Source organism: Babylonia areolata, chromosome 24, assembly GCF_041734735.1.
Source record: "Babylonia areolata isolate BAREFJ2019XMU chromosome 24, ASM4173473v1, whole genome shotgun sequence".
Lineage (NCBI taxonomy): Eukaryota > Metazoa > Mollusca > Gastropoda > Neogastropoda > Buccinidae > Babylonia > Babylonia areolata.
Window position 1 is genome coordinate 30,074,121 of NC_134899.1, and position 13,024 is coordinate 30,087,144.

Below are 13,024 nucleotides of genomic sequence, written 5' to 3' on the forward strand. Positions count from 1 at the left end.
AGCAGTTTAATTTGAGAGGGATCAAGGTACAGACACGGTCAGTAAAGTATAAACAATAAAAACAAAGAAAGAAAAAATGAATGAAAGTGAAAGAAATAACAAACGAATGGATAGAATGAATGAATAAATGAATGAATGAATGACCACAAGAAACCCAGGCGTTCATCGCATTGAAACCCGAGCGCACTTCTCGAAATCAGTTCTAGAACACTTAATTAAATGACGTCTCGCCAGTCATAAAAGACTCACTGAGAAACAGAGAGAGAGAGAGGCGGGGGGGCACGCACACACTCACACACACACAAACACACGTAAAATGTTCGTTTGACTGGACGTTGCATGAGCACACCATATACATACATCTCAGTAGAGCACACACACGCACTCATAACCACAACCACAATCGGTCCCTTCACCATGGTTCATACAGGTTTGAAATCACAAAATGTAAAAGCTGAAGGCCAGTAGATTTTTTTTTTTTTTAAATAATAAATGATAAATGAATCTAATTAGAAGAAGAATGACAATAATGATATCACAGACGGAGGAATACGGATTAACGAACTCTTTTTTTTTTTTCTTCTTTTTTTTTTCCATGCCAGCCAACGCCCCATGCATGAATTGTCTGCTACATCGATGAGCACAGCGATTTCGGTCAGAAATAATGTTCTGGGATTTTTTTTTTTTTTTTTTTTTTAATCTGAATTATCATTTTTAATTTAAATGTCAGTGCAGACAGAAATTTTCGCTAGTATACTTCATAAATCACCGACAGAAACGATGAAATTTCAAAAAATTTAAATAATTGTTTTTGTTCTTTGTTTTTTTTCTTTTTTCTCCAGCAATTTAAAAGAGAACAAAGTTTAAAACGTTTACAAACCTGGTTCATTTTGTAAAGGCTTTTAATGACATGTCCAAAAGGCGTGCTATTTATAAAGTTATTGGTGAAGCCTGTATAAACCCAGTTCTCTCCGCCGAGTGCGCGCGTGTGTTGCGTTCAAATGCATGTGTATGGGTGTGGTCTAATATTTTACTTAAGTGAACAGATAAACCAGGTGTAAGGCTGAGTACACATCGACAAAGTTTTTCATTGTCAGCGTCTGCATCGGAAATCAGTGAGAAATAGGCGCAGTGAGAAATAGGCGCAGTAGTAAATAATGCTGTGTTTAAAGTAAAGCTGCTTTTCTGACGCGACACGAACAGAACATTCCAAAACAACACCCACAAGAGTGCGTATCCTCTGACTCAACAATACACAAGGATGAACTCTCTCTGCTTTTTCTTTTCTTTCTTTTTTCATCTTCTCCTCCCCCGTCCCTTCATCCCCAACTGAGAATGTTTAATTAGACCACACATCGATCACCTACCAAATGCAGACATGGATTACAGGATCTTTACCATGCGTATTTGATATTCATAGGCCTGACTAGCGTGTTGGGGTTTATGCGTATGTCAGGCAACTTTTTGTTACCTTTTTTAAACGCATATTTATAGTGTATATGGATCGTTCCGCATGCTTTGACACCTTGAAACTGTGGCTCAAACTGACCAGAGATCCCTAAACCCACCAGTCGCTGTAACCTGGATACAAAGCCAGGAACCTGATGGAAACTGGCTCAAACTGACCAGCGAAATCCCTGAACCAACCAGTCGCCGTAACCCGGATATAAAGCCTGGAACCTAAGGGTGAAAGTCCAACTTCACCACTTGGCCTGTATGCCCATCACTTAGGGTTTTAACTCACTCAGTACGGCCAGTCCTCTCTTCTCCTCTACACAGACCCCTCGGATGTCCAGTGGGTGTCTGAATGACCCAACCTTTAGCTTCCGTCGTCAGAATTGTGGTATTCTTTGTCAACATTCACCTCTTCAGTATAAGAGCCTTCCGCTTGCAATATTTTGATGATGGTAACTGGGGTGAAACGCTGTTAACGTCGTCTCTTTCGCCGTTCGTATGGAGAGAGTTAATGTATTAATCATATAGTCGTACAAGCTGAAAATATAAACACAACTCAGGAAGACAACTGGTACATTCAAAATGATGTGATCAAGCCGTGTTTCATAAATAAAGTCTAGTAATGGTAGATCATACAGATGATCATTCAATATGGGTCAGCATAATTTTTATTGATGCACCATTTCCTCCATGTGTCCTGCGTTTCCATGTATGGAGATTTTTATGTTGCTCTCTCGGAGTGCCATACTCACACTGAACAGTTTCATGCTAAAGGAAACAAATGGGCTTCCTGTTCCTGTAATTGCCTAAGTTATGTATACTTCAGATCCTTGGTTCATGGGTTCAAATCCCAGCTGTTTTTTTGTGGATCTAAAATGGCGCACCCCTAGATACGAGTTAAAGTGGGAGATAAACATTACAGACCTAAAAAATAAAATAAATTAAAATAAAATAAAAAGCGCCTCTATCCTATCAGTTCTTGTTCCACCAGATCAGAAATGTGTGGGTCTTATTTTGACTGACTAGTTGCGACTGGTTTGCCGAACATGGACCCCTTTCGTTCATTTTAATTTCAATGAATTGCCTGCTACAGTCTTCCCTTCACTATAATTAATGTAAATACTGATGTTTATTTTGTCAAATTTCATTTTTGTCTCACACGTGTGTTTGCCACACAATGCGAGTGTATTGTAATAACATGGCGTTTCATGATTCTGTATCAATGTTTTACACAAACCTAGGTTTGGCTCTGAACACCTGATCAGTGTTGGAATTATGTGGTAAGGTATCTGATTTTTGGTTTTTTGTTCATGCACATGTAATATAGTATATATGGATCTGTCCGCCCGTCACCTCCTTGCAACTGACCTGATAAATGAGATACAACAGAAACATTGGGAAAACAAAGCTTATTCGGTAACATCTGATTTATTGTTCTCTGCAAGTAGTTAATCCATACAAACCAACCAAAAATGTTCTGAAAACAGAAATTTTTCAGTAAAAATTATCGTTTTTCTTTCAAGTAGACTATCTTTTTAATTTTACAAAATTATATACATGTATACTTCACACCTGTGGACCAGACTGAAAAAGAGAATGAGAAGGGAGATCACCCTTTTCTAGCCTGGTGAAGTTGCAAAATAAATTCTTATATCAGCTGCAATCACAATACCCCAACTTGACTAGTTTCAAGTCAGATATTTTTACTGTAGACTGTCTTGTACATTTCTCATGTTAACATGGCATGCTCATCCCTGCAAAATAGTGGGAGGAGGTTTTGTTTTTCTTGTGATGAAGTAGCCCCTTGTTTTCATGCATTTTCATGAACATTCTCCATTTTCCTTACTTGTAAATTGATCATTTTGGATGTAGATAACCGTTTTAGCCAACAGAGGCGTTTGATAAGATGTGCAGGTCTTTGATGGCCATGAGTATATTGATTGTGAAGGTCTGTGATGGTATTGTGTGAAAAATAAAACAAACTCTAGTAAACAAAGCGTAACTAACCTACCACAACGCTCTTAAGCCTTTTAATTCCCAGGGGAATATAAGACATTAGCAACATTCCTCCAACAATCAGTGCAAGGTTCTGGGAGATTCTCTTCAGCTGTGAGCATACCATCCAAGCTGTATACACCTCTGCATATACTATAACTGCAGTGTAAATAAGGTTCAAGACACATGAGTAATACCCCCCACCCCCATCCTTATTTATTCCTTTCCATCTCAGTACACACGATGCAATTAACACTGTTGCTGCACACACACATACAAACACTCGCTTTGTACACAATCATCAGAAACACCTTTTTTTTCACTTCAGCCTTTTATTATTCGCACAATACTGCAGTCATGAAAACATCGCGGATTTGAGGACCATGATATTCAGGACATCTAAATGCTCATGTATATTTCAAAAATGCCAAAGGCTGATAAATAATGAAACACTGCTCTTTGCTGTCAACAGCAAAATACAAAGGTTGCACATGTGAAAAAGTGGTCCACAATTTGTTCTAGTTCATAGGCAGACACTTGATTGGTGGATACTGGACCAAGATTGTTGACTTCAGTTTCTGAAGCAGTTACATATCTAATTGAAACAACTGAAGGAGCAGAGTGATCAACAATGTTGGTCTGGGGTCAGGATCTAAGACATACAACCAAAGGTGTGGAACAGAACCAAAGTCTGGTGCTGGAATGACGAACTGCACGCTAGTACATAAACTGAAGCTGGTGCATACTAAGGATGTGATGACCAGATCTTTACTCATATACCCAAGGTTTGACAGTGGAATCATAGTCGATCACCTCGCCTTCAGTAAACCACAGACCGATTTCCTTCTTGGCACTTTCCACACTGTCACTTCCGTGGCATATGTTGCTGGAAAAACACAGAAACAGTTTGTTAAACTTTCAGAATGGAGAAGTACAGGACTATCCAAAATGGGCAATGAAAATCACTTACATTATTGTTAAATACTTCCATAATTTAGTCGGTCTATTCATCGTGAGATTATTTGAAATTCTTTCAATTGTTCAGCTTAACTGTCAGAAAAATTCTTAAATAGCTCAGAAACACATTGCATGATGACTGAACAAGAATAACTGTGCAACTGTTGTCCTATCACTTGGCACAACAAAGAGTAGCTTGGTGTGCAAATAATGAAATTAAACAAGGGCAGTGTGGACATCCAGTATAAATAGGTGCATTCACAAACACCACTGCACGACAGTTTTCTTGTTTGTGTTTTGTCGTTGTTCTTTCCTTTTGCTGAAAAGGGTTAATTCCACTTTCAACAATAGAAAAAAAATTTTACAACAGCTTGACACATCTGCACACATACAAGTTTCATGATTTTTCCAGTGCAATTACCACTTGTATCAAAGGAGGATCAGTGTTCTTTCTTTTCAATTCTGAACTCATTTTTATTCTCACAAATCCCCACTTAGCTATTCTGTGATAAGCTAGTATATCCATGGACTGACTTTTATTTTCGGTCTCAGGGGTTTCTGCTGGGTTGAAAAAATGATTCCTAAATCAACTGATCAATTCTGCAGTTTCAAGTATCCTGTATGTGTGTTTGAACATACATCTACTCAACTGTCGTTAAGTTTATTTAATCACTTTTTTTTTCTTTTACCTGTAAAACACCAAAGACCAACATAAGAAATCCAGATGAAATGCATGACATTTTGAGTGCTGCCTTTTGCCCATTACATGAATCGTCATCTGCTATGCAAATGAGAACTGTGAGAAAAAACGAAAAAAACATGACATGTATACAGTATTTCTGAGAAATTGGACACAAAAATAAGTTCTTAAATATCTGATCTTGTTTATCAGAAAAATTTTCTTTTCAGTTTATAAAAGCATGGCCAATCTGTTGACAGCTCTGCTCTTATTTTTGGAACTTACTCTTTAGTGTCATATGTTTAACAATTTCTGTGACTTTCCCCATCCCCCATACAAGACTCCTGTGAGTGAGGTTCCCCTGGAGGTCATATACTTACCTTTTAAAGTTAAAAAAAAAAAAAAAAAAAATCATTAAAAAGATTGCGACATCCCATGTGTAATAACATGCATGCGCAGGAAGGGAAGTGGGAGGCAGAGATGGGCTGAAGAGGGAGTGGTGAGAAAGGAGAGAGGAAAAGGAATAGTTTCTTCACATTTAGGTCTCTGCCAAGTGAAGGGGTTCATGTGAACATAATACACTGCAATGAAACATAAGCAAACCAGCACAAACATATATAACAAAGCATAAATTATTCATTTGCAAAGTAGTGATTTCTCCATGTTTAAACTCGTTATACAAAAACCAAGGAAAAATCATGCATCTCATTTCTATTGCTTGGTAACATTAACACTTAATAGAGAGCAATGTTTGTAGTATTTAGCTTTAATAACCATTTCACATTATATATTTCTTAGCACTGGGCAACAAAGAACAAAATGTACCTAATTTTCTTGGGTTGTATGACACAAAGGACAAGTCAAATCATTCACACTGAAAGTTCTGTATCTAGACTAGAGTGATAATCTTGAATCAGTTGATCTTGGTAAACATTTCAAATGCTGCTCTACATCTAACAATAGTTAAGGTTTTAAAATAAACTGGTACATTTGAGAAAGTTCTGTACACATATCAAATCTATTACTAGCATGAATGCAATTATACAATGTTTGCCATCTACCACTGATGAGCCTTTGGCAGAAAACGGTTAAAATCACAAAAACTTCCAATACCCTGCTCCATCCACACAAAGCCAAATCCATAAAAAAACAGATGAACCTTTGTTGCCTAATTTTTACTTCCCTTGCTATCTGAATCATGCAACATTTATAAGCCTTTAGGGTATTATCTTCTGTTTGCAGAAGTTTAAGCTCACAAAAAAGTTCACAAAAGTTTGTATTGGTGAGTGATTTGTTTCACTGTAAATAAGATCATTCGGTGTTCACAATCTACTAGAAATTTCTTAAAAGCTAACAAATGAACTCATTCACAAAGATAACCAGAATTATCTAGCCCCCTAACTACCAGAGAAGAGAGGAACAGAACTCAGTCAAAACTGAAAGCTCTTACCGTCCCACATCGATGCAGAAGTCTCCGCGGATGGTGCCAGGGGCAGACGCGAGAGGGTTGGTGGCCCCAAGCATCATGCGCCCCATTTTAACCACCTCTTTGCCTTCCCATACCTGTCATAACACAAATGTGTCGATCACCACAACTATACAATCGAAGAACAACTTTTTTTTGTTAACTGAGGGTAGCGAAATAAGTATGCACATGCTTTTCCTAACATCCAGCCCTCAGGGCAAAGTAACCAAAAGGCAGACGAGATAGAATTGCAGTCGGGGTGTGTGTGTGTGTGTGTGTGTGTGTGTGTGTGTGTGTGTGTGTGTGTGTGTGTGTGTGTGTGTGTGCGTGCATGTAAATTCAATTTTATTCAGAGGGAGAGACAGACATACAGACAGCAATGGGGAGGAGAGAGACACTGACAGTCATGAGATCGAGTTTGGGTTGATTTCATGATAGTACTGCAAGCCTGCGTGTGAAGTGAAGATTTTTTGCATGGCTTGGCCATAAGTGGTGGGGCAGGCGTAATACTATTACTATGGGTTGATCTGAACTCAATTTGTGGAGAAAAGCTCGTGGTACAAACGAGGTGATTATCTGTTTACGAATTGATGCATTTTGAAAAGCACCACCATTTTTCATTCCACTCTGGGTGCACGGTTGTGTAGGTCACAGGAGTGACCTGATGGATAAACAGACCTTGGGGTCAAGGGACACTTAACATCCTCAGAGAGAATTAAAGTTCTGAATATTGGGACCGTCAAGCTATTGGAAAGCTTGCACTGAAGAAGTGGATTCTCAGCGCATGTTTTGGAATTAAATCATTCTACCTAGAAGATGCCTCCAGATGGGAAACGATTTGAATTTCGTATGTGAAGATTTATGAACATCATGTAAGCCTAATCTGAAGGCGTGAGAGAGAATGATACGTTAACATTTGGTCTCGCTGTAGTGAACTATTGATATGATTTATCCCCTGATGGAAAATGTGGGCATGTTTGTTTATTTTTCTTTGATCTGTGTAAGATAAGAAGGGAATGTCTTTAGTTTGTTCTGTGGTTTATCCCTGGGTTGGAGTGAAGTCAGAATACGAGCACTGTGTGCAAGTCTGTCGTGTGAGCTTACCTTTGAGTGAACATGGCAGTGTGACAGTGGTAACCCCATCTGAGAACTGTAAAGAGTTGCATTTCAAGAACTTGAATTTCCATTTGTCATCCTTACCCTAGAGCTGTTAGCTTCAACTTTCCCTTGCTCAAGAACTGAAGTAATGGAACATGGTGTTGGAGACTTGCTCTTCCCCTCCAAATAGTGTTGATTTCTTTTGTCACTTTTTTTGTTCATACTCAGTCATAGGCAGGAATGTTTTTCCCTAATTTCTTCTTTAACATTTCCATTCTTCCCCATCTTAAATACATTTCTGTGAGTCCTGTCTCCAGATTTATGGGTAGCAGTTGCCATTAGGGTGCCAATAGAGGGCTTGTTTCTTAACATTAATCTAGCTTGGTAGTTCCTTACTTAGTTCTTTTTCCCCACTTTATAAACTCTCAGTCCCTTACAATGAAGTCCCTATCATGTATTTCTTCAATTTCTTTTGTGGTCTGTAAATGTCTCTTTCTATTAATAGTCTCTCAAAGTTGTGTGTGTGTGTGTGTGTGTGTGTGCACGCGCGTGCGCACACGCGCGCATAAAATTTCCATCTGCAACAGAGGTGAGCATTGTTTAAAGGTAAACTTTTAATACTAGTGTTAACATTCTTCTTGAAGTTTACATTTAATTTCAAAATGATTTATACCAAATATTTCCTTGTGCCGAGTACAATGCCTCTCTTAAAAATATCTTTCACTTTTAGATTTGACACCATCAAAGGTAACTCAACGCAATGTCCTGGTTTTAACTCTCTGAACCATGTACCCAAGCACTGTTCGGGTGTTTTATATTTCATTTAAGCAGTTTCCATGTTCCTACATGTGAATAAAACATCAGCAAAGGAAAATGACTTCTACAGCATTTCCAACTGAGTTCACACATGCGTGTCAATTTGGAGGAGAAAAAACTCAGTTAACTTCATATATCTTCTGGCTTTTTCTGCGTCTGTGTGGCAGGGAATCCTGCCGATGCCTAAAATTCCCCAAGTGTGAAAGGATTAAAACTGGACCATGAAGACATTACTGTTGTTGTTGTTACTATTAAGACACTTACCATGGCAAAGATGGGTCCAGAATTCATGTACGTCACCAGGCCGGCAAAAAAGGGCTTGCTGGACAGGTCAGCATAGTGCTGCTCCAGGTGTTGTTTCCCAGGCTGGAGACAGATTTTTTTTTCTTTTCAAAACAGACATGTTTATCTGACATCCCAATGACAACCAAACTTTGACTACTATTGTACTAATTCAATGGTTTTACATCTAGGGGGGAAAAAAAGCATATATCTGATCAGTTTGGCCACCAAATCGATGATTTTAGTTGCAGTGAGAAAAAAATCAGCTCATCTTATCAAAATAAGCACACACACACCCTAGAGAAACTTAAATATTAAAAAGAAAACATGCTGATCAAACGACAATTCCTCTGCATGACCATGTCAATCGTGATTTCTGTATCAAAGGCCAAGGTAGCCATGGCAACAGTTTCATTTTGCCTTCCTGTTTCGGAAAGCAGGAATCAATGGATGAGGTCTGCTGTATTGACCAAGTCATTAGCTGATTGTTCTGCCTAGCCAAGAAAGCTCTGCACGACATGATTGTCACGATCATAATGTTGGTGCTGCCAAATGGCAAGTCAGAGGATGTCTTAAAGTTGGATTATGATCACAGCTCTGGATTTTTCTTTTTGTTTTAATATCTGCAGACAAAGTAATTGACTGAAGTCCTTTTGATCACAAGGCATTACAGACATGTTTCACAATCGTATCCTACATCATATAGGTCAGATCAATTACTGGTGCTCAGAACAGAGCCTTGCTGACCACTATGGCCATCTCAATGCTATCACCATGTTAGCATTTACTTTAATTACATCAAATGAAAAAAGTACAATAAAAACTGATCACTGCTTCAAACTTTCCACTCAAAAAGTTTAAAAACTTCCAGAGTTTAAAACATTCAAATCTGATACAAAAATGTTCACTTCTTTCAGGAAGTCCATTAACGCCCACAGTGCAAGATAATAAGCAGCATGCACTGCAAGATTATAAACAGCTGAGCACCCACTTAGCGCACTGAAAAAGAACCCATGACAATAAGTGTTGTCCTCTGGCAAAATTCTGCAGCAGAAGACCACTCTGATACCTACAGAAATAAACATGCAAGCACTCAAGGCATGACCGGCACGTTCAGGCATCTGCCCAGCAGATGTGAAGCGTATGGATTCGTCCGATTCAGCAAATGCAATGAAACCTCTTTCAGAAACTGTTATAAATAACATCAGAAGAAATATTTTGGGTAACAAAACACATTATCTGCAATGAAATATCTCACATAACATCAAATCAGTATAACTGATTTAATCTAACTTATAAAAAGACTGTGTGTGTGTATGCATGTGCATGTGTGCATGTCATGAATGTGTGTGTATGTGACCTTGGCCTGGATGTCAGCATGGATGGGTAGTTTCAGCTGACACTGTGAATGACTTTACAAATAGTGACATAGTACCCGGATTGGGCAGACTTACATTTCAGTGTGTGCATAAATTTATATGTACTTGTGTGATTTTAAAATTTGACTTAAGTTTGTTTTCTCTTAGGTTTAACACTGTTCTTAAATTGTGAACAGTCGAAAACCAGCTGACCTCCAGAAGAACATACCTACCTATTTAACTACTGTGACTTTTCTGACAGTGAGCTATTACATTACAGTCAAACCCCCAAAAAATCCCAAAGTAAAATATTAACATACACATAACACTGTTAAGTTTCACTTACTGTAGTAGTTCAATACTCTTCAGTCTGTTGGGGGTATTAATAATTTTTATTGTGAGGGTCTAGGCAGTCTGAGTCTGTTTAAATTTTGCTCTAATAACTTTTGGTTTTGATGTGTTTTGGGGGGGGGGGGTTTAATGTAAGTTCACTTTCTCAGTTTCTGTATCACTCACTCAGTCACTGTTATTTACTGATTTAGTACTACCACGCTCAATGAGAAAATCAAAAATACTTTTTCAGGTGGAGGGGGTTTGCCTAGCGGATGAGAAAGAACAGAGACTGGGGGGCGGGGGGGGGAGGGAGGGGTCGATTTCCTGTGGCATTAATTTTGAAAATGACCACCGATTTTGTGGTGAACGTCGAATGATCCCTACTTTGATGAATCAAACCTAAACTAGATCTATTACTTAAATCTTTGTCATACTACACACTGTTTTTCGGCAATCAAAGTGTCCTGCCGATTCAAACCAAGGTCACAGACTAAACGTCTGGTTCAGAAGGTGCAAGAAATTGTCCTCCTATGACACATCAGTCCACACAGGAGAACGGACCGAGGCAAAATACGCGGAAATTTCTCAAGTGTCCTGAGAAGGAACAAACAGGTATATCACAAACAAAAACAGACATGTTCTAATCAATGGCAAACTGACAATGTTTACCAAGGCTGCCATCAGTGGAAAACAGTTATCACAAAGATAGTCATTTGCAAATCATCGATTCGACAGCACTGCCACGCGGTTTTTCGGACTGGCAAAAATGACAGATTTAACCTGTCCAATGCTTACCGTGCACAATTTAGCGGCCACAAGCTTGTAGCCCCGCTGCTCAAATCTTTTCGTGATCTCACCAACAAGACCTCGCTGCACGCCATCAGGCTTGACAGCGATGAAAGTACGTTCTTTACAAGGGTCCGACATTTTTGTAAACGCTGACAAGATAGTAAGAAGCGTGGCAACCATGCGGTCTGGGAAGAAGTGACGAGAGAAGGACCGGCTCGCGCAGTGATCACGTGGTCTATCTGATGCCACTTCGTCGGCATACGGAAATATGCGAGAATTATCGAGACAGAAACAAGATGTTTCACAAAAGCTCGTATTTGATCACAAGCACTGCTTTTTACAAGTATCGTGTACAGAAAATTTCAAGATTTTCAAAATATATACGGATAAAATGATAAGAAGGATGAAATAAAGACAAGTCAAATTGGAGAAGTAAAATTCTAAACAATTATTTTATTTGTTTCCTGTTTTTCGAAGTCCTCGGTAGTATAGTGGTCAGTATCCCCGCCTGTCACGCGGGAGACCGGGGTTCAATTCCCCGCCGGGGAGGGTTTTTTTGTTTGTTTTGTTTTTTCTTTTCTTCTTCACAGATTAAATGAAAGATTTTTCCACACCATTATTCATTGTGTAATTTAGTGGACTTGTGTAGTATCAGTAACAGTAGAATAGAATAGAATGTCTTTATTACCAAGTGTACCGGTATATAACAAGATAAGAACATAAATCGAAAATCATACACTGGCACAACGAACACAGATATAGTAGAAATTAGGATACATACAAGTGCATATCAATATAAAAATTTGTGCATACTCACACACACACACACACACACACTACACACACACACGTTTGAACAAAAGCTGCATATTACACTGATATGTGGATGGGGCTGATGACTAGATCTTTCGGTAGATGGTTGTTGGTTGCACAATTCTATTTATCACACTGGATTTGTTCGAGAGACAGGGCATTGATTGCTTTGGGGGAAAAGCTATTGGCGAAGCGATTGGTTTTCGTCCTTCTGTATCGGCGTCGACGCAGAGGGGAGCATCTCGAAAATCCCAAAAGCTGAATGTGATTCGTCCTGACTGATTGATTTTGCTTTTTTGAGTAGCCGCTTATAATATATGTCTTCTAGAGAAGGTAGATCAGTCCCGGTAATCTTGGTGACAGTTTTTACGATTCTGTTAAGGGCTGAAACTTCTGCCTTGGAAATGTTTCTGTACCAAACAGTAATAGTGAAGGTTAGCACACTTTCAATGACTGCTCGGTAGAAATCAACCATGATTTCTTTTTTAATTCCGAACTTTTTTAGGCGCCGAAGAAAGTACAGGCGCTGCTATGCTTTCTTAACAGTTTTTTTTCCGTATTTTTCTCCCATTTTAAATCGTTGGAAATCAGTCCGGGAAATTTAAACGGTCGCTGATGATCTCTACTTGCTTCCAATGTCTTCAATGACAAGCGGTAAGGGGTCAGATCTGGTCTTCCTGAAATCTAGAATTTATTCTTTGGTTTTTGATACGTTGAGTTCTAAGTTGTTTTGATCACACCAGCTGAGAAGTTCATGTACTTCTTCCCTATATTTTGACTCATCACTGTTCGTAATCAGTCCTTTTAGAGTAGTATCGTCGGCGGCAGACTTGACCATGGTGTTGCATTCATTTTGAGTTGCACAGTCATGTGTGAATAGTGAGTAGAACAGCGGGGATAGAACACATCCCTGTGGGGTGCCTATGTTGAGAATACATATGGAGGAAGCGAGGTCACCAACTTTAACAACTTGCGGTCTGCATC

The 13,024-nt window shown here is 38.9% G+C and overlaps 1 protein-coding gene and 1 non-coding gene across 2 annotated transcripts; one reads left to right on the top strand and one right to left on the bottom strand.

Annotated features, from left to right (window-relative positions):
* Window positions 1-3,762: 3,762 nt before the first annotated feature.
* Window positions 3,763-11,455, bottom strand: LOC143298876 (uncharacterized). The gene is made up of 4 exons (XM_076611880.1): window positions 11,234-11,455; window positions 8,730-8,831; window positions 6,537-6,649; window positions 3,763-4,336 (listed from the first exon to the last, which is right to left on the bottom strand). Exons 1-4 carry the CDS (start codon window positions 11,405-11,407, stop codon window positions 4,219-4,221), a joined length of 507 nt encoding a protein of 168 aa, XP_076467995.1. The 5' UTR covers window positions 11,408-11,455; the 3' UTR covers window positions 3,763-4,218.
* A 249-nt stretch (window positions 11,456-11,704) lies between these two features.
* On the top strand, window positions 11,705-11,776 carry Trnad-guc (transfer RNA aspartic acid (anticodon GUC)). Its single transcript has one exon. It is a non-coding gene; the product is annotated as a tRNA-Asp (tRNA).
* Window positions 11,777-13,024: the final 1,248 nt, after the last annotated feature.

Coding starts and splice junctions, on each gene's coding strand:
- LOC143298876 (XM_076611880.1), bottom strand. CDS start 11,407: ATGGTTGCCACGCTTCTTACTATCTTGTCAGCGTTTACAAAAATGTCG. Junction 8,832..11,233: donor TGGCCGCTAAATTGTGCACG/GTAAGCATTGGA, acceptor ATCTGTCTCCAG/CCTGGGAAACAACACCTGGA. Junction 4,337..6,536: donor TTCTGCATCGATGTGGGACG/GTAAGAGCTTTC, acceptor GTGTTTTTCCAG/CAACATATGCCACGGAAGTG.